We start from the raw sequence: 27,672 nt of genomic DNA on the forward strand, positions 1-27,672 counted from the left end.
CTGGCTGGGTCTGTATTTCTTGGTGTTTAGAAGAGTGAGGGGTGACCTTATTCAAACATATAAGATCCTGAGGGGGCTTGACAGGGTAGATGGTGAGATGTTTTCACTAGTGGGAGAGTCTTGAACAAGGAGACATAGCTACAAGATAAAGGGCCAGTCATTTAAAACTGAGGTGCGTAGAAATTTATTCTCACAGAGGATGGTGAATCTCTGGAATTCTCTGCCCCAAAGGGTAGTGTAGGCTGGATCATTAGAAGTATTTAAAGTGGAGGTAGATAAATATTTAATAGATCGAGGAATAGAGGGTATGGGGAAATGGCACAGTAAAGAGGAGAAGGCCAGCATCGATCAGCCATGATTGTATAGGATGGCGGGGTAGGCTTGAAGGGCCTGGTGTCCACTCCTGCTTCTATTTCTTTTGTTCTTGTGTGTTCATGAAATTCTTTCAAAACTGCCACTTTAACCCAGCTTTTTGAACATCTGCCCTAATATCTCTCATGTGACTCAATGTCATAGTTTATTTTCTAATACTCCTGTGAAGCTCCGTGGGACATTTTGTTCTGTTAAAGATCCTAAATAAATGTATTTACTGCGAATCTGTTCTGTGCCAATGCAAAAATGTACTGGGAACTTTGGCGAGTGTGCTTAAAATCATAGAATCCATACAGTGCAGAAGAGGCCATTTGGCCCATTGAGTCTGCACCGACTCTCTGACAGAGTATCTCACCCAGGCCATCTCCCAACCCTAACCCCATAACCTCATACATTTCCTGTAGCTAATCCATCTAACCTAGACATCTTTAGACACTAAGGGGCAATTTAGCATGGCCAATCCACCTAACTTGCCCATCTTTTTACAATTTTTAAAGAACTTGCATTTCTTTAAAAGCCGGTTGCCTTGACAGTCGTGGAATGATATGTAATCTTAACTCTGAGATACATGGCTCCAGTGTTGTGAAGTGTAACGTTGAGTCTGTGGTGTTGGCCCGGATCTTCAGCCGGTTGTGGGAAAGTAGTGGGTCTATGTCCAAATTTCCAGTGTGCATTGCCAGTGCGCCAGGACACCAGCCAAGAGTGCTGACAATCTGTTAGGTTCCAGAAAATTCCTGACCATTTTCATCTCTGAACACCAACAACCTTTGGCGGAATGTTTAGAAACAATGTTTAAATTAAGAAAAGAAAGGCTTGCATTTATATAGCACCTTTGATAGCCAAAGGATGTCTCAATGCACTTTACAGCCAATGAAGTACTTTCTAAAGTGTAGTCCCAGTTGTAGTGTAGCACACCCTGTAGGACAGCCAATTTATGCACAGCAAACTCCCACAATGTAATAATGATCTTACCTGTTTTGTGGTGTTGATTGAGGGAATAAATATTGATCAGAGACGATTGGAGTTATCTCCCCTGCTCCACTGCACATGGGAGTAAGAAAGAAGGTGCGGCCTCAGTTTAACATCCCATCTAAAGGACAACAGCTCTCACGGTCAGTGTTGATTTTGTTCTTCAAGTCGTGAAAGAGGGGCCTTTTAAAAAAGCACCATTAACTGGGAAGTAAGCTTGTTAAGAAGCCACCAATTAACCTGAATATTACATTTGCCACACTGTGGTTGGTTTGGGCAGGCAGGTGATAGAAGGGAGTCTGCTGTTGCCCCATCTGAGGTGAAAAGGCAGGAGTGAAGAGGATGTCCATCTTTTGGGGGGTGTTTTCTGTGCATTAGCAGCAAATCCACCCCCCCCCCAACCCTGCAAGATAATAACCCTGCTTTGTGCCCCCTCACCCGGTCTCCAAAACACACGCCTCCTTGGGTTCCTGATCCTTCCCCATCCAGGGCTTTGCTGAGTCTGGGTCCTCCAGGATCCGTTGCTGTCTTCTTGGTGACTAAGTTTACAGTCCCAGCCGTGCCCACTAATAAGTTCAGGTGGTTGCGGGACTGCTTGCTGGCAGCTCTTGAGGATGGCAGTACTTCCTACTGAGGGTGCCACTCTCTTCCTCTTTATGTTACCTGCAGTGTGTTAGCGCTGCGGGGTGGCCAATTTTAAAAATCAATTGGATCACCGCCTGTAGATGGTGCCATGCATGATCAGATGCCAGATTAGAGCAAGGTTCATAGAATCATCATAGAATCATAGAAACCCTACAGTGCAGAAGGAGGCCATTCGGCCCATCGAGTCTGCACCGACCACAATCCCACCCAGGCCCTACCCGCTAATCCCTTTTTTTTACCCGCTAATTTACCCGCTAATCCCTCTAACCTACGCATCCCAGGACTCTAAGGGGCAATTTTTAACCTGGCCAATCAACCTAACCCGCACATCTTTGGACTGTGGGAGGAAATCGGAGCACCCAGAGGAAACCCACTGTAAAGATGGTGAAAACTCTATGGGCAACCTTCAGGATGTGGAGACTACCTTCGACAGCACAAACTGCCGGCTCAAAGTGGAGAGGATCTCCAAGAAGATCACGCATATCAACACAGACATCAACCTTCAGGACCCAGGATAATGGTCTGGGAACCTGGGTTCGAATCCCACCACAACAGATGATGGAATTTGAATCCAATAAAAAAAATCTGGGATTAAAAGTCTAATGATGACTATAAAACCATTGTTGATTGTTGCAAAAACCCATCTGGTTCACCAATGTCCTTTAGGGAAGGAAATCTGCCATCCTTACCTGGTCTGGCCTGCATGTGACTCCAGAGCTGCAGCAATGTGGTTGACTCTCAACTGCCCTCAAAAATGGTTGATTAAGCCACACGGTTCAAGGGCAATTAGAGGTGGGGAATAAATCCTGGCCTTACCAATGATGCCCACATCCCATGAAAGAATAAAGGAAAAAGAACATTGCTTCGTCTGGTCATGTCCATGCCACTAGCAAGGTGACTAAATGCTTGATGAAAAACACAGGTTTTACTGAGTGTTTTCATTGATTAAGAGTGCTGGAGAGCTGACACGGTGTCACAGTGGTTAGCACTGCTGCCTCACAGCACCAGGGACCCATGTTCGATTCCTGGCTTGGGTCACTGTCTGTGTGGGTTTCCTCCAGGTGCTCCGGTTTCCTCCCAAAGTCATGTGTGGGTTAGTTGATTGGTCATGCATAACTGACTCCAGTTTCGGAGGTATTAGCAAGGTAAATATGTGGGTTTATGGATATCGGGTGGGATTGTTGTTGGTGCAAGCCCGATGGGCCAGATGGCCTCCTTCTGTACTGTAGGGATTCTATGATTCGAGCTGGAAATGAAAAAAGAGGGAATTCTAAAGCGTAGTTTGGAGGCTGCTGTAGGCATGGCTGCCAACAGTGGAACAATTAAAATCAGGGATGTGCAAGAGGCCTGAACACCCAGAGCCCAGATATCCCGAAGGCCGGAAGTGGTTACAGGGGTAGCGAGGGCAAATCCACGAAGGGAGTCAAACTAAGGATGAGAATTTTAAAATCGAGCATTCACAGAACAGGAAGCCGGGATTGGTGGGTGAATGGGAGCTGAGTTTTTAAAGCAAAAAAAGTACTGAATTAATAATGTTATTTTTTTAAAAACAGGTTGTGAAGTTGAGATCCGGGGTGTCAAACCTACATACTGTCGGAATTACTATTACTATCCATCAGACAGAAACTTTACAACAGCTGCTTTAGATGCCATTGAAGCTCTGAGGTAGGACATTGGGAAATTCCACATTGAGGAATCTACTATTTCTTTAATTTAGAATCAAGCTATCATAGAACGATTACAGCACACAAGGAGGCCATTCAGCCCTTGTTAGTTTTCTGGAAAAGGAATTCAACTAGTCGAGCTCCCCCTCCATTTTTCTGTAGCAACATTTTTCTTCAAACATTAACTAATCCCCTTTGGAAGTTATTACTGAATGTGCTTCCACCACCCGTTCAGTCTGCGCTTTGCAAAGAATAACCACCCGCCTCCTGTAAAAAAAAAAGGTTTTTCCCATGACATCTTTTGCTATTTGTTTTCCATTTGTGCTCCCTGGTTTTTAATCTATCCACAAAATGGAAACAGTTTCTCTCTAACGAGTCTATCCAGACACCCCCACCACCCCATGATTTTGAACATCTCTATCAGATTTCCTCTTAACCAGCTCCTCTTGAAGAACCAGGGACCCATGTTCGATTCCTGGCTTGTGTCACTGCCTCAGCTCAGCTTCTCCATTTCGTCCAAGTAATGGGTTTCAGGGTTGAGGGACTTCACTGTCATAAATGTCCCTAGCCAGCCCCACTCCTCCTTTTACCACCGTTTCACTAGTTGTGTAACTATAGCAGATTTTTGCATTCCCGTTTTGTGTTAGGTGCCTGCCTTTTCTCTTCTTGCCTCAGCACGGTGGCACAGTGGTTAGCACTGCTGCCTCACAGCGCCAGGGACCCGGGTTCAATTCCCGGCTTGGGTCACTGTCTGTGCGGAGTCTGCACGTTCTCCCCGTGTCTGCGTGGGTTTCCTCCGGGTGCTCCGGTTTCCTCCCACATTCCAATGATGTGCGGGTTAGGTTGATTGGCCATGCTAAAATTGCCCCTTAGTGTCAGGGTAAATACTAGCAGGATAAATACTTGAGGTTGAGGGGTAGGGCCTGAGTGGGATTGTGGTCGGTGCAGATTCGATGGGCCAAATGACCTCCTTCTGCGCTGTGCGGAGTTGTACGTTCTCCTCGTGTCTGTGTGGGTTTCCTCCGGGTGCTCCGGTTTCCTCCCACAGTCTGAAAGGCGTGCTGGTTGGGTGCATTGAGCCGAACAGGTGCCGGAGTGTGACGACGAGGAGAATTTCACAGTAACTTCATTGCAGTGTCAATGTAAGCCTTATTTGTGACTAATAAATAAACCTTTGGGATTCTATACTCCCTCTTTGTTGTCCTTGTTTATATTTTTACTTGCCCACTGAACTTTCCATATTCAGCACTTGTATTATCAAACAGGTATCCTTCATAACTTGCTTTTATTATCCAGGAAGCACTGACTTTATTCTCCTATCTTTCTCCTTCATGCCTTACCTGTACCCGAGCTATCTCTGTTTTAAAGACAGCACATGGTTCATCCCCAGCTTCGCTTGTTGATCTTTGGTCCCCAGTTACCTGGGCAGGATCTGTTCAGGCCTCATTGAAATTGGCTCTCCCTCAATTAATTATTTTTAGCCTGGATTGTTCTTTGACCTTTTCCATAGCTCACCTGAACCTTATAATATTATGATCAGTGTCCCATGAATATTCCTCTACTGATACTCGATCATTGCCCAGAACCAGGCCCAGTGAAGCCTCCTTCTTTGTTGGGCTGAAAACATACTGATCCTAAAAACTCTCCTGAACACACTTCAGAAATCCTTCCATCTCACTACCCTGAATGTTAAATTAGCCCTAAACTCTGTGAGAGGGAGGCAATGGCCTAGTGATATTGTCACCAGACTATTAATCCAGAAACTCAGCGAAGGTTCTGGGGACCCGGGTTCGAATCCCACCACGGCAGATGGTGGAATTTGACTTTTAAAAAAAAATCTGGAATTGAGAATCTACTGATGACCATGAAACCATTGTCGATTGTCGGAAAAACCCACCTGGTTCACTAATGTCTTTTAGGGAAGGAAATCTGCCGTCCTTACCTGGTCTGGCCTACATGTGACTCCAGAGCCACAGCAATGTGGTTGAGTTTCAACTGACCTCGGGCAATTAGGGATGGGCAATAAATGCTGGCCAGCCAGCGACGCCCGTGTCCCACGAATGAATTAAAAAAAATTCTAGAGGTTTTGCTCCTCTCTACAATTTATTACTTTATAGCACCTTGCTAAGTGAAGATCTATAGAATACACTCAGTACGTTACCTCTATTGTTCTTTCACTCTGAATAGATTCTGTCCTCTCAGACATCCCCTCACTCCAGCACTGTGAGAGTTTTCTTTGTCAAAACTGCCACTCCTCTTTTCCTTCCTTCCCTATCTTTCCTGAACACCTCGTATCCAAGAATATTTAGTCTGCAGTTCATTCCTTTTTTTGTGAGCCAGGTGTCCGTATTGCCATCAACACGAAATCCGTCACCGAACCTTCCCTCTGTTACTGACCATCACATTCTCCTCCGGGGTACAAGGCTGAAATAAAAGCAATAAGCACTAACTGAACCATCCAGTATTCCATACCATCTCAAGTAACCTTCACTGCCCATTCCCTTGGCATCTGACTCTCATGTGTCCTTTGTGTCCTTGTGCTGCTACATAGCTTAACCCTAGTGGCTACAGTGTGACTGGAGGGATGCTGCTGCCTTTCACTGGGGGATATTGCAGATATAGAATCATAGAATCTACAGTGCAGAAGGAGGCCAATCGGCCCATCAAGCCTCTACCGAGAACAACCCCAACAGAGACGGAGGAGAACCGGTGGATGCGGTGTTTTTGGATTTCCAAAAGGCGTTTGATAAGGTGCCTCACAAAAGATAGGGTCACACGGAGTTGGGGGTAAGGTGTTAGCGTGGATTGGGGATTGGCTATCTGACAGGAAGCAGAGAGTCGGAATAAATGGGTGCTTTTCTGGTTGGCGGATGGTAACTAGTGGCGTGCCGCAGGGATCGGTACTTGGGCCTCAACTATTTACCATTTATATAGACGATCTGGAGGAGGGGACTGAGTGTAGGATAACAAAGTTTGCAGACGACACAAAGATAAGTGGAAAAGTGAATCGTGTGGAGGGCGTAGAAGGTCTGCAGAGAGATTTGGACAGGCTGAGTGAGTGGGCGAGGATCTGGCAGATGGAGTATAACGTTAACAAATGCGAGGTTATTCACTTTGGAAGAAATAATAGCAAATTGGATTATTATCTAAATGGAAAGAAATTACAACATGCTGCTGTGCAGAGGGACCTGGGGGTCCTTGTGCATGAGACACAAAAACCCAGTCTGCAGGTGCAACAGGTGATCAAGAAGGCAAATGGGATGTTGGCCTATATCGCAAGGGGGATAGAATATAAAAGCAGAGATGTCTTGCTGCATCTGTACAGGGCATTGGTGAGGTCGCAGCTGGAATACTGTGTGCAGTATTGGTCCCCTTATTTGCGGAAGGATATATTGGCCTTGGAGGGAGTGCAGAGAAGGTTCACCAGGTTGATACCAGAGATGAGGGGTGTTGATTATGAGGAGAGACTGAGCAGATTGGGTTTGTATTCGTTGGAATTTAGAAGGCTGAGGGGGGATCTTATAGAGACCTACAAGATAATGAAGGGGCTGGATAGGGTAGAGATGGAGAGATTCTTTCCACTTAGAAAGGAAACTAGAACTAGAGGGCACAGCCTCAAAATAAAGGGGGGTCTGTTTAGGACAGAATTGAGGAGGAACTTCTTCTCTCAGAGGGTGGTGAATCTCTGGAATTCTCTGCCCACTGAAGTGGTGGAGGCTACCTCGTTGAATATGTTTAAATCACGGATAGATGGATTCCTGATCGGTAAGGGAATTAGGGGTTATAGGGATCAGGCGGGTAAGTGGCACTGATCCACTTCAGATCAGCCATGATCTTATTGAATGGCGGGGCAGGCTCGAGGGGCTAGATGGTCTACTCCTGCTCCTATTTCTTATGTTCTTATGTTCTTATGCCATCCCCGTAACCTCACATATTTACCCTCCTAATTCCCCTGACACTAAAGGGCAATTTAGCATGGCCAATCAACCTAACCTGCACATCTTTGGACAGATGACCTGGCAGGTTACCTTGAGCAGCTCTGGGCCTACAAGGCCCTATATGGAGCTGCACATCAGCATGACCTGAGCTAGCTGAAAGGCAACAGCAAAGATATGCGGCTATGCCTATCTCCTGTTTGTTAGGTGCTGCTCCCTTTGCCTGTGTCACATTGACCTGTAAGTGAGAGGGAAGTGTGTCAGTGAGTGCTGTGCAATATTTTTAGATGATGTCACAGTGAAGTAGCTGCCAATGTGTACAAACTGCGAGGTGTGGTTATGAGGCTTGCAGCAGCACTGGGTGCGTGAGGGTGCGGCAAGTTATAAATGTGAAGTATGAGTTGTGATCGATAGAGGTTGTTGATAGGTGAGTGACTGGGATCTGGTAAGTTGTCTTCTCAAGGGTTTATCTCCTGGATTCTCCCCGTAAATAAAGAATCCCTCTGCCTCTTGTCCACATCCTGCATGAAAACCTCCAGTTAAATATCCCAATGTCTACCATTCATACCATCTAAAGTTTATTTATTAGTCACAAGTAGGCTTACATTCACACTGCAATGAAGTTACTGTGAAAATCTCCCAGTTGCCACACTCCGGGTACACTGAGGGAGAATTTAGCATGGCCAATGCACCTAGCCAGCACGTCTTTCGGACTGTGGGAGGAAACCGGAGCACCCGGAGGAAACCCACACAGACACGGGGAGAATGTGCAAACTCCACAAGTCACTTCAGGAACGAACTCCAACGGCTGCTCTAGCCAATAGCATTTGAGATGTTATCAAAGGCACATTGGCGCAAGAATTCCTTTCCCATGATTTTCTATATCATGTGATGCTGCCAGTCACAGTCTGTACATCACTGGTTACAGGGAGGGCACATCTTCCCTCAGGGTGACATGTCTGCTGCCTAGAGTAACTAGCACATGACTACCCGATGTCAATGCTGCATTGTGGGGCGGCACGGTGGCACAATGGTCAGCACTGCTGCCTCACAGCTCCAGGGACCCGGGTTCAATTCCAGCTTTGGGTGATTGTGTGGAGTTTGCACATTCTCTCCCTGTCTGTGTGGGTTTTCTCCGGGTGCTTCAGTTTCTTCCCACAGTCCAGAGGAGTGCAGGTTAGGTGGATTGGCCATGCTAAATGGCCGCTTAGTGTCCCAAGATGTGTATGTTGTGTGGATTAGAGGGGTAAATGCATGAGGTTAAGGGAATGGGGCAGTGGGTGGGCCTGGGTAAGATGCTCTGTTGGAGAGTCGGTGCAGATGGGCCAAATGGCCTCCTTATCACTGTAGAGATTCTATGATTATTATATACCTCATTGATTACCATATACATTCTGTTAATCCTTTATACTGCACTTACCCCCAAACATACTACCTCCTTTCTAATAACATCTAGTATTGATAGAGGTAGCAATGGAGATAGTTGGTGCATTGGTGATCATCTTCCAAAATTCTATCGAGTCTGGAACAGTTCCTGCAGATGGGAGGGAGCAAATGTTAAGAAGGGAGAGAGAGAGAAAGCAGAAACTACAGACCTGTTAGGATTAGGGTTAGAGTTAAATATTGAACTATAGACCTGTTAGCCTTACATCAGTAGTATGGAAAATGCTAGAAGCTATTATAAAGGATCTGACTAAATGGACACTTGGATAATAATGATCTGATTGGGCATGGACTTGTGAGTGGGAAATATTTGATGAACCTGTTGGAGTTCTATAAGGATGTAGATTTTGATTTGATTTGATTTATTATTGTCACGTATTAGTATACAGTGAAAAGTATTGTTTCTTGCACGCTGTACAGGCAAAGCATACCGTTCATAGAGAAGGAAAGGAGAGAGTGCAGAATGTAGTGTTACAGTCATAGCTAGGGTGTAGAGAAAGATCAACTTAATACAAGGTAGGTCCATTTGAAAGTTTGATGGCAGCAGGGAAGAAGCTGTTCTTGAGTCAGTTGGTATGTGACCTCAGACTTTTGTATCTTTTTCCTGATGGAAGAAGGTGGAAGAGAGAATGTCCGGGGTGTGTGTGGTCCTTAATTATGCTGGCTGCTTTGCTGAGGCAGCGGGAAGTGTAGACAGAGTCAATGGATGGGAGGCTGGTTTGCATGATGGACTCAGCTACGTTCACAACTCTTTGTAGTTTCTTGCAGTCTTGGGCAGAGCAGGAGCCATTCCAAGCTGTGATACAACCAGAAAGAATGCTTTCTATGGTGCATCTGTAAAGGTTGGTGGGGGTTGTGGCGGACATGCCAAATTTCCTTCGCCTCCTCAGGAAGTAGAGGCATTGGTGGGCTTTCGTAACTATAGTGTCGGCATGGGGGGACCAGGACAGGTTGTTGGTGATCTGAACACCTAAAAACATGAAGCTCTCGACCATTTCTACTTCGTCCCCCTTGATGTAGACAGGGGGCATGTTCTGCTTTACGTTTCCTGAAGTCAATGACAATCTCCTTCACTTTGTTGACATTGAGGGAGAGATTATTGTTGCTGCACCAGTTCACCAGATTCTCTATCTCATTCCTGTACTGTGTCTCGTCATTGTTTGAGATCTGACCCACTACGGTGATGTCATCAGCCAACTTGAAAATCGAGTTGGAAGGGAATTTGGCCACACAGCCATCAGTGTATAAGGAGTATAGTAGGGGGCTGAGGACACAGCCGTGTGGGGCATCGGTGTTGAGGATGATCGTGGAGGAGGTGTTGTTGCCTATCCTTACTGATTGCGGTTGCTAGCAGAATTGAAAGGGGGTTGGTGGACATAGTACACTTGGATTTTCAGAGGGCCTTTGATAACCTCACAGGAGGTTACTTAGCAAAATTAAAGCACCTGAGAGAGAAGGTAATATACTGGCATGGATTAAGGATTGTGAACAGGCTGAAAATGGAGCAGAAGAATAAATGGGTCATTCTCAGGTCGGCAGACCGTGACTAGTTGGGTACCACAAGAATCAATACTTGGGCCCCAGCTGTTCATGATAGATACCAATGGTTTGTATGTGGGGCCCAAATATTATATTTCCAAGTTTGAAGACGACATAAAGCCAGGTGGGAATGTGTGTTGTGAGGAAGATACAAAGCAGCACCATGAGGATTTGGACAGAATTTCAGAGTTGTCGAGATCATGGCAGATGGAATATAATGTGGAAAAATGCGAGGTTATCCATTTTGGTCAGAGGAACAGATGTGCAGAGTATTTCTTAAATGGTAAGAGATTAGAAAGTTTTCATCTGCAAAGGGACCTGAATGTCCTACTCAATAAGTCACTGAAGGCTAACATGCAGGTGCAGCAAACAATGAGGAAGGCCAATGGTATGTTCGCCTTTATTGCAAGAGGGCTTGAGTACAGGAAAAACAAAGACTTGAATCAATTATATAAAAGCTTGGTTAGACCACATCTGGAGTAATGTGTTCAGTTCTGGTCCCCTTGACCGAGGAAGGATATTATTGCCACGGAGGGAATGCAGCAAAGGTTCACCAGACCTTTCGGGGATGGTGGGAGTGTCTTATGAAGGGATATTGGGCAAACTGGGCCTGTATTCTCTCGGGTTTTGAAGAAGAAGGTGATTTCATTGAAATCTAAAAAATACTTGAAGGGTTAGACAAGGTAGATGCAGTAAGATGGTTCCTTTGTTGGGGAGTCTAGAATGATCTAGGAGACACAATTTCAAAATAAGGGGGAAGCTTAGGACCGAGATGAGGAGATTTTCTTTATTCAGAGGGTTGTGAGTCTTTGCAATTCTCTACCCCAGAGGGTTACGGAACTTCACTTTAAAGTATAGACTGATAGATTTCTAAAGATGATGTAAAGGGATATGGGGATAGTGTAGGCAAAATGGGTAATGGAATGGGTAATCAGCCTGCTGGTTTGCGGTGGACAGAAAGGATCGAGCATGTGGACATAAAGAAAGAAGATGTGTTGGAACTATTGAATGGCATCAAGGTTGGTAAGTCGCCGGGACCGGATGGGATGTACCCCAGGTTACTGTGGGAGGCGAGGGAGGAGATTGCGGAGCCTTTGGCGATGATCTTTGCATCGTCGATGGAGACGGGAGAGGTTCCGGAGGATTGGAGGATTGCAGATGTGGTCCCTATATTCAAGAAAGGGAACAGGGACAGCCCGGGAAATTACCGACCGGTGAGTCTAACCTCAGTGGTTGGTAAGTTGATGGAGAGGATCCTGAGAGACAGGATTTATGATCATCTAGAGAAGTTTAGTATGATCAAAAGTAGTCAGCACGGCTTTGTCAAGGGCAGGTCGTGCCTTACGAGCCTGGTTGAGTTCTTTGAAAATGTGACCAAACACATTGACGAAGGAAGAGCGGTGGATGTGGTCTATATGGACTTCAGCAAGGCGTTCGATAAGGTCCCCCATGCAAGACTTCTTGAGAAAGTGAGAGGGCATGGGATCCAAGGGGCTGTTGCCTTGTGGATCCAGAACTGGCTTGCCTGCAGAAGGCAGAGAGTGGCTGTGGAGGAGTCTTTCTCTGCATGGAGGTCAGTGACCAGTGGAGTGCCCCAGGGATCTGTTCTGGGACCCTTGCTGTTTGTCATTTTCATAAATGACCTGGATGAGGAAGTGGAGGGATGGGTTGGTAAGTTTGCTGACGACACCAAGGTAGGTGGTGTTGTGGATAGTTTGGAGGGATGTCAGAAGTTGCAGCGAGACATAGATAGAATGCAAGACTGGGCGGAGAAGTGGCAGATGGACTTCAACCCGGATAAGTGTGTGGTCATCCATTTTGGCAGATCCAATGGGATGAAGCAGCAGTATAATATGAAGGGTACCATTCTTAGCAGTGTAGAGGATCAGAAGGACCTTGGGGTCCGGGTCCATAGGACTCTTAAATCGGCCTCGCAGGTGGAGGATGCGGTCAAGAAGGCGTACGGCGTACTGGCCTTCATTAATCGAGGGATTGAGTTTAGGAGTCGGGAGATAATGCTGCAGCTTTATAGGACCCTGGTTAGACCCCACTTGGAGTACTGCGCGCAGTTCTGGTCACCTCATTACAGGAAAGATGTTGAAGCCATTGAAAGGGTGCAGAGGAGATTTACAAGGATGTTGCCTGGATTGGGGGGCATGCCTTATGAGGATAGGTTGAGGGAGCTTGGTCTCTTCTCCCTGGAGAGACGAAGGATGAGAGGTGACCTGATAGAGGTTTACAAGATGTTGAGAGGTCTGGATAGGGTAGACTCTCAGAGGCTATTTCCAAGGGCTGAAATGGTTGCTACGAGAGGACACAGGTTTAAGGTGCTGGGGGGTAGGTACAGAGGAGATGTCAGGGGTAAGTTTTTCACTCAGAGGGTGGTGGGTGAGTGGAATCGGCTGACGTCGGTGGTGGTGGAGGCAAACTCGTTGGGGTCTTTTAAGAGACTTCTGGATGAGTACATGGGATTTAATGGGATTGAGGGCTATAGATTCGCCTAGAGGTGGGGATGTGATCGGCGCAACTTGTGGGCCGAAGGGCCTGTTTGTGCTGTGGCTTTCTATGTTCTATGTTCTATATGGTCATATTGAATGGTGGAACAGGCTGAATGGCCTACCCCTGCTCCAATGTTTCTCATAATATGAAACTATCTCTAACTGTTCACATCACATTTGTTTTTGAACTATTTTCATGACTGCCTCCCCTTCCCCCTCAATGCCCAGTTATAGATTCTTTGGAAAGCCCTCACTACTCTTCCATGAGCATGCCCTGATGACTGATGCACTGAGTCGGAGATCTGGGAGTGGGTTTGGGCATTGGTCAATAACTCTCGACGCATCTGGAGTATTTTGTGGATCTTTGATCCCCATCTTGGGGTAGTCAAAACCCTGTGCAATTCCACTTTGCACCCTGAATTTTGTAAAACTGAGACGGGTATTTTTTTTATAATACTTTTATTGAAAGTGTTCATTTTACATTTTCAAAAACGCAACAAATCTCCAAAATTGAGTACGGTGCAGAGCAATCATTATTCCACATTAAAACACAAAAAAGACCAGTGAATCTACAACCAATGATTCCAATTATCCATCATTGCAATTGGTGTCTCTTCTTGTACAGATAAAGAAAGGATATCAGTTAGAATGGGGAGTCTCAGGGTAACGGGATAAAATCATGAACCCATGGCCTCATGATGCACACCCTCCTCCACAGGATAACATAGACAGGGCTACAGGCTGTACAGGATCCCTGATGGGGTAATATGCAACAGTCTAATTCAGCATCTCGGGACCTCCAGGCAATGAAAGGATAACCCAGGAAAGAGCATACATCAGGGTACCGCGCCATTGTTACAGGCTAGAGCATAGCAGCGTATGCTGTCATGTATAGGAACCAATAAGCCAAGGACTCTCGCACCTCACCCAGGCCCCCGCAGCACTACACAACCTCCCTCCTCTCCACCCAAATCAGAGGCACTGATCACATTCCCCATCACCGGAAAATTGTAACCAATTTCCTCCAAGGAAACCCGACTGACAAGGAGAAGATTGTCAAGGCACCCATCAACAGGGCATCTCGGGGAGAGATACAACCCTCCTGACAAGATAAGGGAAACCCATTAGGATAAACTATGACAAATCAGAGCCTATTGCTGAAATCTTGCTGCCATTTACGCCGGCGAGATCTGATGCTCACACCGACAGCGCACGTCCACCGCGAGTTTCCCGGAGGAGGAGGAAGATCCCGCCCTTTTCCAAGACCCACCTACCGGATAAAGAGAGGAAGCACCAAAAAGAGAGGAGCATCAGGACTGTCCCAATAAATGCCAGATGTAGTCTTTCAGCACACACTTTCACAAGAACGATACCATGGACAGAGCAACACAGCCTTACCACGAACAGGACACTGCACACAAGGGGAACCCAAACCTGGAGGGAGAGCAGACTGGAAGTCTCCATGAAAGATCACTTGGAGGAGGCGACCTACTCCTCCAACCAGCCTAATCTCCAATTAGAACATAGAACATAGAACATAGAAAGCCACAGCACAAACAGGCCCTTCGGCCCACAAGTTGCGCCGAAAAAAATTGAAGAAAGACTTCCACAACGCTGAACCTAGATTCACACTTGGGCCCTGCAACCAACAGGACACCACAATCCCAGGGGAAACAAACATCAGGAAGAGGAGCAGTCCAGAAGCCAGTCCAATATCTTGGGGGAGAGTGATCTACCCCGTCCTCCAATCTAACATATCCTCCTTCTGACCCAAATAAACATAACCACTGCTGCCCTGACCTGCTCTATAACATCCTACAATAAGGGCCAACAAAGCAAGAATACTCACATCACTCTTGCACATCAACTATCCCCCTCTCTAGGTATCCCAAAAGCACCACCTAGCCCCACTATCAGTGAAATTCAACCCATTACTCCTCATCAGAGAAAGCCTAGCAACCAGATAACATGCCCACTGTACATTCCACTGGCCAAATAATCAAATAACCATCGCCATTCCTTGAGAAGCCAAATCAAAATAGAAGATTGGTGGCACAGTGGTTAGCACTGCTGCCTCACAGCGCCAGGGACCCGGGTTCAATTTCTGGCTTGGGTCACTGTCTGTATGCAGTCTGCACGTTCTCCCTGTGTCAGCATGGGTTTCCTCCAGGTGTTTCGGTTTCCTCTCACAGTCTGAAAAACATGCTGGTTAGGTGCATTGGCCAAGCTAAATTCCCACTCAATGTACCTGAACAGGCGCTGGAGTGTGACGACTAGGGGATTTTCACAGTAACTTCATTGCAATGTTAATGTAAGCCTACTTGCGATACTAATAAATAAACTTTAAACTTTAACTTTACAATGTGCTACGTGAAGATCAGCTACATCCGAGCCTGCACCAAAACATAATTGCCCCACTCCAACACAGAGGAAATGAAAAAAAATCCTAATCTTTTCCAGGATTCGTGATCTGTCTGCACTTTCTCAGGAAACAAGCAAGGATTCCTTAGTCCCGTAATAACCAAAATACAAAAGAAAAACACGACCCCAATAGTTCTAATGGGGACTTTCCTCACCCACAATGGAGGACTCATAAGGCCATGTCAACCATCTCCATAACAAGCCACCTACCCACTACTCATGTTATCTGAATAAAAAAGTGAAGGGGACTAAAATTGTACTCCCCCAGTGTAAATGCAAGGATTACAGCACTTTAAAAAAAGACAAACCAGATAGGTAAATACTGCACAATCATGTCACAGAACCAATTCAGCATACTCCCCAGTGGAGGGAAGGAGACACACAAAGAATTAAATCATGGTCTCCATCATTCCAACATCAGAGCACACCGGTGGTCAAAAATAGAAAGGAATATACAATCCCGGTGTTCGCAGTATAACAGGATAACAGGCGACAAACGTCTCTGTACTTATCTATCATACACCCTTGTCTGAAAAAAAGACACTATCGCAAAATCAGGATTAAAATCGCAAGGCAACAGAGCTCAGGATTAATGATGAACTGCAGGATAATACACGCTGCAAGGTAGGTCCATTCAAAAGTCTGATGGCAGCAGGGAAGAGGCTGTTCTTGAGTCGGTCGGTACGTGACCTCAGGACCCCACGCACTCTGGACATACTCTCTTCCACCTTCTTCTATTGGGAAAAAGATACAAAAGTCTGAGGTCACGTGCCGACCGACTCAAGAACAACTTCTTCCCTGCTGCCATCAGACTTTTGAATGGACCTCGGGGCGGCAAGGTGATTAGCACTGCTGCCTCACAGCTTCAGGGACCTGGGTTTGATTCCCGACTTGGGTCACTGCCTGTGTAGAGTCTGCATGTTCTCCCTGTGTTTGTGTGGGTTTCCTCCGGGTGCTCTGGTTTCCTCCCACACTCTAAAGATATGCGGGTTAGGTTGATTGGACATGCTAAATTAACCCTTAGTGTCGCAGGATGTGATAGGTTAGAGGGATTAACAGGGTAACTAAGTGGGGATAGGGCCTGGGTGGGATTGTTGTCAGTGTAGACTCGATGGGCTGAATGGCCTCCTTCTGCACTGTAGGGTTTCTATGATTCTTTCTAGACACCATCCGCAGAGCATGGAAAGGCCAAAGCTAATGATAAGAACATTAAGCAGCATCCAGAATCCATCCAGAGTTACACCAAAACCTCTACCCCTCTGCCATGCTCTCTGACCAAGACCGCAAGAAACTACAAAGGGTCGTGAATGAAGCCCAGTTCATCACGCAAACCAGCCTTCCATCCATAGACTGTCTACATTTCCTGCTGCCTTGGAAAAGCAGCCAGCATAATCAAGGACCCCATGCACCCCGGACATTCTCTCTTCTACCTTCTTCCATTGGGAAAAAGACACAAAAGTCTGAGGTCACGTACCAATCGACTCAAGAACAGCTTCTTCCCTGCTGCCATCAGACTTTTGAATGGACCTACCTCGCATTACGTTGATCTTTCTCTACACCCTAGTTATGACTGTAACACTACATTCTGCACTCTCTCATTTCCTTCTCTATGAATGGTATGCTTTGTCTGCATAGCACGCAAGAAACAAAACTTTTCATTGTATGCTAATACATGTGACAACAATAAATTAAATCAAATCAAAAATGTCGTCATTTTTTGAAAAAGACACAAAAGTCTGAGATCACATACCAACCTGACTCAAGAATAGCTTCTTCATTGCTGCCATCAGACTTTTGAATGGACCTACCTTGTATTAAGTTAATCTTTCTCTACACCCTAGCTATGACTGTAACACTATATTCTGCACCCTCTCCTTTCCTTCTCCCCTATGTACTCTGTGAATGGTATGCTTTGTCTGTATAGTGCACAAGAAACAACACTTTTCACTATATCCCAATCCATACGACAATAATAAATCAAATCAAATGAAATCAAACTGGGCCCCACCCCAGGCGTCTCCAAGTGTCTCGACCAAACAAGGATTTTCTTGACTTAGCTTGGCTCCCCTTTGTCAAAACCTAGCCAGGATCTTCCAGGATCATAGCCAAGATGATGCACATCAGGATCGAATAATCGCAGATCGCGCATCAGGATGAAAAGATGAGTCGTGCCAGAGCAAGCAAAACGCAACGCTTACATCACATGACACCCCCCCTGAGATGGGCATATCTTAAAACTACCAAAACGACTGCACAATGAAAGCAGTTAATTCACAAAAGTCTTTATTATCATGTAAAAAAAGATGTGGGAAGCGATTTTACGGCCTTGCTCGAGCGAGCCTGGAAATTCCCGCCCAAGGTCAATGGACATTTCCGTTGCCGGTCCCTCGCCCGCTCCGATTCTGTGGCTGACGAGGCGGTAGAATTCCAACAATGTTGTGCATATCGGATGTTGTAACTATAAGGCATAAATAGAAATGAGAAGGAGCCATCAGGGAAATTACATAACATCTTGGAAACATCTGTACATTGTGCAGATGATTAATTTAGTGTCGTGTGATGACCTAGTTTGGGACGCACATTCTTCGAGACTTGGGTAACTCAGCTGAAAAAAGTAAGATTGAATTTAGTTTGAAAGCAATCTAAAACAGCTGTGGAAATAGTGATTATTTTCCAAGAAAAGATGGGATATGGAGCTATATTTCACATATACACACCTTCCGCATTCACACCAGCGCTGATGTTAAATTCAGAGAGCTCAAATTTCTTTGGGATTTAGCTTCAACTTCAGAAAAGCAAAATGTAGCAGATGTTGGAATTTTTGGAATAACAACAGAAAGTGCCAGAAACACTCAGCCAGTCAGGTAGCATTTTAAAGTTGAAAGTTTATTTATTAGACACAAGTAAGGCTTACATTAACACTGCAGTGAAGTTACTGTGAAATTCCCCTAGTCGCCACACTCTGGTGCCTGTTCGGGTCAATGCACCTAACCAGCACGTCTTTCAGAACGTGGGAGGAAACTGGAGCATCCGGAGGAAATCCACGCAGACATGGGGAGAATGTGCAAACTCCACACAGACCGTGACCCAAGCCGGAAATCGAACCTGGGTCCCTGGCGCTGTGAAGCAGCAGTGCTAACCATTGTGCTACTGTGCCGCCCTTATGGAGAGACAGAGTGGATGTCTCAGGCACTTTCCTGTTGCATCAGCTGCCAGTTTCTCCTGGATGATATTGAGCCTCTTAAGTGTTGTTGCTGGAGTTACACTTCCAGACACGTGGCAAATGTCCCATCACAATTCCTGAATTGTGCCTTGTAGGTGGTAGAGAAGTTCGGGAGCCAGAATGTGAGTCCTCATCATAAATTACCCAATCTATAAGCTGCTGTCATAACCACATCCATTTGTGCCAGTAGAATTTCTGAATTAGATTTTTTCTGGGAGATTTTCCATCGCCTCTTGGTTAATTGTACCCCATACTATGGTATTACTCCATATAAATAAATATTCTCAGATTTATGTTGGCTAAGGACAAAGGTTGGCAGGAATACAAATATTTTTCTGAGTTTCTCTGGACAATTGAGTGGAAAAATTAAGGATTCGTGCTCCTAATCACTATCTAACGATCCTCAATGAAAACTGTGTTTGTATGGGTGTTAAGAACAGAGCCATTGTCTAAGTGCATCTGTGAATAATAAATGACTGATTAAGATGCTGGAGTTACCACTGCCCTAGCATGAGGGTTCAAGAGAGATTGTTGTATATCATGGGAGCCCATTTGGATTGCTAAAGCTTGTTTCTGATAAAAGTGCTTAATGCTTATCATGTTCAAACTGATCAAACTCCCCCTTATTTTAGTGGAACGAAAGCCCCTTTAAAATGTGCACCATGATGGCTTGATTGTTGATGTCTTTGTCACTTTCCACTGTATAATCTTTGAAGATGACCATCCAGCTGTTTACTCAACAGCAGTGTCCAGATGTTAAATACTAGCTTTGTTTCGAAAGAGGTTCTATTGGCCATTACCCTGCTGAACACCCTTAAAAGCCCAGTTCTGACGGAGGCTAAATCTGACTTGAGACGTTGGCTCTATTCTCTCTCCACAGATGCTGTCAGACCTGCTGAGATTTTCCAGCATTTTCTGTTTTTCATAGAACCACTACAGTGCAGAAGTAGGCCATTTGGCCCATTGAGCCTGCACCAACAACAATCCCACCCAGGCCCTCTCCCCATAATCCCAGGTATTTACCCTGCTAGTCCTCCTGACACTAAGGGTCAATTTAGCATGGCCAATCAACTTAACCTGCACATCTTTGGAGTGTGGGAGGAAACGGGAGCACCCAGAGGAAACCCATGCCGACATGGGGAGTATGTGCAAACTCCACACAGACTGTGATCCAAGCCAGGAATCGAACCCGGGTCCCTGGCGCTGTGAGGCAGCAGTGCCAACCACTGTATCACCATGCTGTTCTTTCAGATTTCAGCATCTGTAGTATTTTGCCTTTGCCCTTAAAATCTGATTGCTTGGGCAAAGCTAATGAGTATTGACTTACATCATAAGACTTCATAACACAACACTTTTGGCTGTAGTAATGACTATTTTTGTACACTTTCTCGTGGGGCTCATTATTTCCTTATGTGCAGGTGAATAATGGGGATAATCATTCATTCACTGCAAATAGCCACCATTTGCCTGACATTTTTCCCATTTTTCAGCATTCTACAACTTTATGGAAATGGCTGCACATCTTTAGTCTGTGGGAACCCACCCACGGGGAGAATGTACAAACTCCACACTGACAGTGATCCAATGCTGGAATTGAACCTGGGTCCCTGGTGCTAACCACTGTGCTACCATGCTGCCCTAATGGTTAAGAGCTGTACCTGTCTTATTTCAGAAACTGTGCAGAATAATATTGATTGATAGATTGATTTGCAACCATTCACGACCATCAACATTCACTCCCTCCACAACCGATTCACAGTGGCAGCAGTGTGTACCATCCAGAAGGTGTACTGTAACAATTCACCAAAGCTCCTTTGACAGCACCTTCCATACCCACAACCTCCACCACTCAGAAGGACAAGGGCAGCAGATGCATGGGAACAGCATCATCTGCAATTTCCACTTTGATCCCCCTACCATCCTGACTTGGAACCATATCACTGCTGTCCCTCCACTGTCACTGGGTCAAAATCCTGGAACTCCCTCCCTAACAGCACTGTAGGTGTACATACAGCACATGGAATGCGATGGTTCAAGAAGGCAGTTCACCACCACCTTCTTCTCAAGGGCAATTAGGGTTGGGCAATAAATGCTGACCTAGCCAGTGATGCCGACATCCCATGAATGAATAACTAAAGACACTGCAGTCTTTAGGGATACTGCATCCCTATGAATGAAGAGCAACAGCAGGAATTGGGCAGGATGCCCCAAGGGGATTTAGGGTTAAAATTCCTAGGAATGGTGCTTTATTCCCCTGTGCAATCAGGAGGTTCATTCCAAACATTCATTTAAAAAAAAATCATTTTTCTTCATATGTCAGTCTGCTAATTGCTGTGAAGTAACCTATTTAGACACTCTAGGAGGCTGTTAATAGGAACTTTATGGCTCATGTAGTCAGGATATGAATAATTGAGGAATTTAATAATTCCAAATCATGAAAAGATAAATTGCAAGTTATCTCAATGACCCAAGTTCAATGAGTGGTGCCAAATTCATAAAAAAAACTCTTGGACGTATTCATTTATGGACCTCCAGCATTTGGTTGTGTCAGAATTCTAAAGGGGTCTCGGTTACATCAATCCTGTGTCTTGTCTCCATGCATTGTGAATCTGCCTGATGGGCCTGATTATTGCAATTTACAGATTGTTTTTAAACTATCTATGTGTGGGTTCGTCAATTCCACCAATCCTTGAAATAATAAGTCATTTGAAATGTTGCAACGGTCCTCAAAAATGACATAAATGTACGAACGGGACTTGGATTGTATCTATTAAAGATTAAAAAAAGCCTTTTGTTCCTTTTAGTTGCTCAGGGTAAAAAAGTTTAACCGACATCTAATGACTAGCCATTAATTTGCCATCTTGTTTTCTGATTAGCCAGGGGAAAGCAGAGATGGCCGGAGTGTACTATGAGCGAAACGATGTTGAAGGTCATCATTTTGGCCCCTGGTCAAAGCAAAGGAAGGAAGCCACCAAAGCATTGGATGACACTTTAAGAAAAATGAACGCGAGAATTCAGGTCAGAGAAGTGCCAACTGTCAATTCTGACTGCTTCATCAACAAAATTGTACTTCTGGCAAGACCAACTCTTTTCCTTTTGTACGATAATGTAAAATGGGGAATGCGGCCTGTTTTGCTTCCTGATCCATTTCATTTCCATTGAAGCCGATGGTTCTTTCAAATTACCCATTTTATGCTGTTGCATAAAATCAAAATGACCTTCCCCACGCCCCCAGTTTAAGCTCATTCCTTTACTTAACAGAGATTTGCATGTCGTCTTGTGTCAGCCATGGCTCAGCAGATAGAATTCCGGCATCTGTGGCTGTAGTTTGTGCTTCAAGTCCCACACAAGAGACCTGAGCACAAAGATCCAGGCCGCCGCTCCGGTGCTGTAATGCAGGAGTACTGCTTTCTTGGAGGTGCTAGGCCTCCCATCTGTTCTCTCAGTTCAAGGAGAGGGAGTGGCGTCGCGGTATTGTCGCTGGACTGGTAATCCAGAAACTCACGGTAACGCTCTGGGGACCCGAGTTCAAATCCCACCATGTCAGATGGTGAAATTTGAATTCAATAAAAATCTGAAATTAAGCAGGGGCGGCACAGTGAAGCCTCAGCTCCAGGGACCTGGGTTTGATTGGCTGTGCAGAGTTTGCACATCCTCCCCGTGTCTGTGTGGGTTTCCTCCGGGTGCTCCAGTTTCCTCCCACAGTCTAAAGATGTGCATGCAGGTTAGGTTGATCGGCCATGCTAAATCGCCTCTTAGTGTCCCGGGATGCGTAGGTTAGAGAGATTAGCGGGATAAATATGTGGGGTGTCGAGGATAGGGCCTGGGTGAGAATGTTGTCAGTAAAGACTGGATGGGCAGAATGGCCTTGTTCTGCACTGTAAGAATTCTATGATCATTGTTCAAGCGGATGACCATGAAACCATCATCAATTGTCATAAAAACCCATCTGGTTCACTAATAATGTCCTCTAATGAAGGAAATCTGTCGCCTTACCTGGTCTGGACTACAAATGACTTCAGATCCACAGCAAGGTTGACTCATAATTGCTCCTCAGGAATGGGCAATAAATGTTGGCGCAGCTAGCGATGCCCACATTCCATGAACAAATATGTAAAAAAAGTAAGACTCCATACACAGATTCAAAGAAGAGGCAGGGGAATCATCTCCAATGTCCTGACCAATATTTATCCTTCAATCAATTTCACAAAAAACTAGTTATCTGGTCATTATCATGTTGCTGTTAGTGGGAGCTTGCTATGCACATATTGTCTACCCTATTTCCTACATCACAACAGTGACCGCACTTCACAAGTTCTTAATTGGCTGTAAAGTGCTTCGGGATGCCTTGAGGTCTTGAAAAATGCTACCTAAAAAAAAGCCTTTTGTTCCTTTTAGTTGCTCAGGGTAAAAGAGTTTAACCGACATCTAATGACTAACCACAGAGTTGCCACTAATTAGATATTGAATTACCTTTTAAATGCCAGAGGAGAGCAGGAGTGGAACTGCTTAAAATTTGTTTTGCACCATTCTCAGTTGTACTGCTGCCAGTTCAGAGTTGAAACAATGCGAGGTCGGCCCCTTAAGGTGGAATTACACCGCTTTCCAAGAAGAAATCTGCTGTCAGTTTGAAGATGTCATTCCTTTGTGTGCAGCGTAAACTGCTTTGTTGTGCAAATTGTTAGGATTTCCATTGAGAATGATATCATTTAAAAAGAAATTTAAACTTCCATTTAATAACTGAAGGAATGACACGGCAAGATGTCAAGTCTTACTGCAGCAAATGATTAAATGCACCATTGACTAAACACTGTTTTCTATTTGTGAGCAACTTATACTTTTAACTACAGAGAGGAACATTCCCCTTTTATACTTATTACACATTATGTTTCCCATGGAATTGCAGTCCTTGCAGCTAGCAGTCCAGAGTTGCAATCAGCTTCCAGTGGTTTCCCGATGGATAATCACTGATTTGTAGGGAAATCTGTAATCTTATCTCAAAAATGACTTACTCTGGGGGGTAGGTACAGAGGAGATGTCAGGGGTAAGTTTTTCACTCAGAGGGTGGTGGGTGAGTGGAATCGGCTGACGTCGGTGGTGGTGGAGGCAAACTCGTTGGGGTCTTTTAAGAGACTTCTGGATGAGTACATGGGATTTAATGGGATTGAGGGCTATAGATAGGCCTAGAGGTAGGGATATGATCAGCGCAACTTGTGGGCCGAAGGGCCTGTTTGTGCTGTGGCTTTCTATGTTCTATGTTCTATGAACGTGAAACACATTAGCCTTCATATAGTTGGAAATGCTAATTAGTCATCTTTGCCCTCATCTCCTTTTCATTTTAAAAGTTAACAGATAGTTTACAGGACAGCTGATTACAATCTATTAGCTGCACCTTTCTGGGACTTGTGAGAACAAAGAACAATACAGCACAGGGACAGGCCCTTCGGCCCTCCAAGCCCGTGCTGCTCCCTGGTCCAAACTAGACCATTCTTTTGTATCCCTCCATTCCCACTCCGTTCATGTGGCTATCTAGATAAGTCTTAAACGTTCCCAGTGTGTCCGCCTCCACCACCTTGCCTGGCAGCGCATTCCAGGCCCCCACCACCCTCTGTGTAAAATATGTCCTTCTGATATCTGTGTTAAACCTCCCCCCCTTCACCTTGAACCTATGACCCCCCCCGTGAATGTCACCACCGACCTGGGGAAAAGCTTCCCACCGTTCACCCTATCTATGCCTTTCATAATTTTATACACCTCTATTAAGTCTCCCCTCATCCTCCGGCTTTCCAGGGAGAACAACCCCAGTTTACCCAATGTCTCCTCATAACTAAGCCCCTCCATACCAGGCAACATCCTGGTAAACCTCCTCTGTACTCTCTCCAAAGCCTCCACGTCCTTCTGGTAGTGTGGCGACCAGAACTGGACGCAGTATTCCAAATGCGGCCGAACCAACGTTCTATACATCTGCAACATCAGACCCCAACTTTTATACTCTATGCCCCGTCCTATAAAGGCGAGCATGCCATATGCCTTCTTCACCACCTTCTCCACCTGTGACGTCACCTTCATAGCGCTGGATTTTATGGCCCCTCCAACAGCATATTTGAAGGCGGAGGGGGCCATAAAATAAAGGTGTGGCCTTCCCATGTTCTGGAACTTTTCTTCAGAGACAAAGCATTAAGCTGGCTTTCATGTGAGGGATTTCCCTTCTTAATTATGGCACAGCTAATACAAAGACTCGCGGCGACAGTATTCTAGTTAAAGACGTTCCTTTATTTCGCCAGCCTGGTTCAACAGAGTGAGGGAGAGCAGTTTTAGTGGCGATCCAAAACTACTCTGAAAGTACATCACTTTCAGTATTACAGTTAAATAATTTTCAGAAGTCATTTGCCTGCCCTCTCTGCTCACCCCAGCAGGGTGTGTGTCATCATTAGCATGGGTTAGCTTTTCTTATAGTCTCCTAGCAACTTCTTATTGGGAAATTGTACGTCTATTCATTAACTGTCTGGGGTTGCTAGGACTGATAAGAGCTGCACTCAGTAGCTGTATTGTTCCAAAGAATGTGTTCTTTTTACTTGACTACATCCCATCATGCCATTGACCAAGGTATATGCTTTTAATACAGAATAAAGCATATTGCATGCTTGTCTTCTTCAGCCTGGGCATTGAGTATGACAGTTGGCAATTAATGTTACAGTTGTATAAAACATTGGTTAGGTCACATTTGGAATACTGTGTCCAATTCTGGTCACCACACTACCAGAAAGACGTGGAGGCTTTGGAGAGAGTACAGGATGTTGCCTGGTATGCAGCATATTAGCTATGAGGAGAGGTTGAATGAAGTGGGATTGTTCTCCCTGGAAAGACGGAGACTGAGGGGGCGACCTGATCGAAGTTTATAAAATTATGAGGGGCATAGATAAGGTGAACAGTTGGAAGCTTTTTTCCCAGGGCAGAAATGAGAATTACAAGGGGACACAAGTTCAAGGTAAGGGGGTGGGGAATCAGGAGCAATGTCACAAAGTTTGCAAGATGCAATGAATGTGCGGATTCCAAGGCATTGAGGGCTCTCTGTCTTAACAAACCAATTTCTCTTTGAAGTGATGCGGGTATTTTATTCGGGCAGTATGTGAGCCACCCATCATAGTTACACTGCTGGCTTGTATTGCAGTTGAATGAGGGGAATCAGAGCTGTGTATATCCATGTTGAAGAATGCATGGTGAAAGGAGTGTGGTGGTCCCCAACCCCCCTACTACCGCTGAATAGCAAACCCTCCCCCCACTCCCCCAAGCCTCCCTCACCTTGAGGTTTTAGTATGCTTTAACTCTGGAAGTTAGAAGAAGACATGGCGCATGCCAACTGCAGCATGTTTAATGGCACTAGCCAGACTTTCTCAGGTGGCCTTGCAAGGACAAATGAAATTCTAGATTGGCCGGTTGTGTGTCACGAATAAAGCCGGTGAACTGCGGCACAGTTTGCACTTCTGAGTATAGGTTTTCTGAGTATACACAGCAGCATCTCCAGCACAAATGAGATGGGAGACTTAGAGATGGTGCACTTCAGAAATGCATAGAGAAAAGGAGCCAAAATCCTAATGTTCACAACAATTTTCACTCTAATACTTGTAGATAGAACATAGAACATAGAACAGTACAGCACAGAACAGGCCCTTCGGCCCACGATGTTGTGCCGAGCTTTATCTGAAACCAAGATCAAGCTATCCCACTCCCTATCATCCTGGTGTGCTCCATGTGCCTATCCAATAACCGCTTAAATGTTCCTAAAGTGTCTGACTCCACTGTCACTGCAGGCAGTCCATTCCACACCCCAACCACTCTCTGCGTAAAGAACCTACCTCTGATATCCTTCCTATATCTCCCACCACAAACCCTATAGTTATGCCCCCTTGTAATAGCTCCATCCACCCGAGGAAATAGTCTTTGAACGTTCACTCTATCTATCCCCTTCATCATTTTATAAACCTCTATTAAGTCTCCCCTCTGCCTCCTCCGCTCCAGAGAGAACAGCCCTAGCTCCCTCAACCTTTCCTCATAAGACCTACCCTCCAAACCAGGCAGCATCTTGGTAAATCTCCTCTGCATTCTTTCCAGCGCTTCCACATCCTTCTTATAGTGAGGTGACCAGAACTGCACACAATATTCCAAATGTGGTCTCACCAAGGTCCTGTACAGTTGCAGCATAACCCCACGGCTCTTAAACTCCAACCCCCTGTTAATAAAAGCTAACACACTATAGGCCTTCTTCACAGCTCTATCCACTTGAGTGGCAACCTTTAGAGATCTGTGGATACGGACCCCAAGATCTCGCTGTTCCTCCGCAGTCTTCAGAACCCTACCTTTGACCCTGTAATCCACATTTAAATTAGTCCTACCAAAATGAATCACCTCACATTTCTCAGGGTTAAACTCCATTTGCCATTTTTCAGCCCAGCTTTGCATCCTATCTATGTCTCTTTGCAGCCTACAACAGCCCTCCACCTCATCCACTACTCCACCAATCTTGGTGTCATCAGCAAATTTACTGATCCACCCTTCAGCCCCCTCCTCTAAGTCATTAATAAAAATCACAAAGAGCAGAGGACCAAGCACTGACCCCTGTGGCACTCCACTAGCAACCTGCCTCCAATCCGAAAATTTTCCACCCACCACCACCCTCTGTCTTCAATCAGACAGCCAGTTACCTATCCAATCGGCCAACTTTTCCTCTATCCCACACCTCCTCACTTTCATCATAAGCCGACCATGGGGGACCTTATCAAATGCCTTACTAAAATCCATGTATATGACATCAACTGCCCTAGATATTGTGGGTGAGGCAGTGGCACAATGGTATTGTCACTGGACTAGCAATCCAGAGACCCAGAGCAAGATCTGGGGACCCGGGTTCAAATCCCACCAAGGCAGATGGTGACATCTGAATTCAATAAGAAAATCTGGAATTA

The 27,672-nt window shown here is 45.4% G+C and overlaps 1 protein-coding gene across 2 annotated transcripts in view; it reads left to right on the plus strand.

The window, feature by feature from the left end:
• enpp6 (ectonucleotide pyrophosphatase/phosphodiesterase 6) overlaps positions 1 to 27,672 on the plus strand; it is a 47,397-nt gene that overhangs the window by 9,249 nt on the left and 10,476 nt on the right. For both annotated transcript variants that reach the window (XR_013498218.1, XM_078215098.1), the window contains exons 3-4: positions 3,540 to 3,651; positions 21,586 to 21,727. Coding sequence is in view for 1 of the 2 variants with exons in the window: in XM_078215098.1 (XP_078071224.1) it covers positions 3,540 to 3,651; positions 21,586 to 21,727 (254 nt within the window). In the remaining variant the exon portion in view is untranslated. The remainder of the gene's footprint in view (positions 1 to 3,539; positions 3,652 to 21,585; positions 21,728 to 27,672) is intronic.

The sequence above is a fragment of the Mustelus asterias genome, chromosome 6 (assembly GCF_964213995.1).
Source record: "Mustelus asterias chromosome 6, sMusAst1.hap1.1, whole genome shotgun sequence".
NCBI classification, from domain to species: Eukaryota; Metazoa; Chordata; class Chondrichthyes; order Carcharhiniformes; family Triakidae; genus Mustelus; species Mustelus asterias.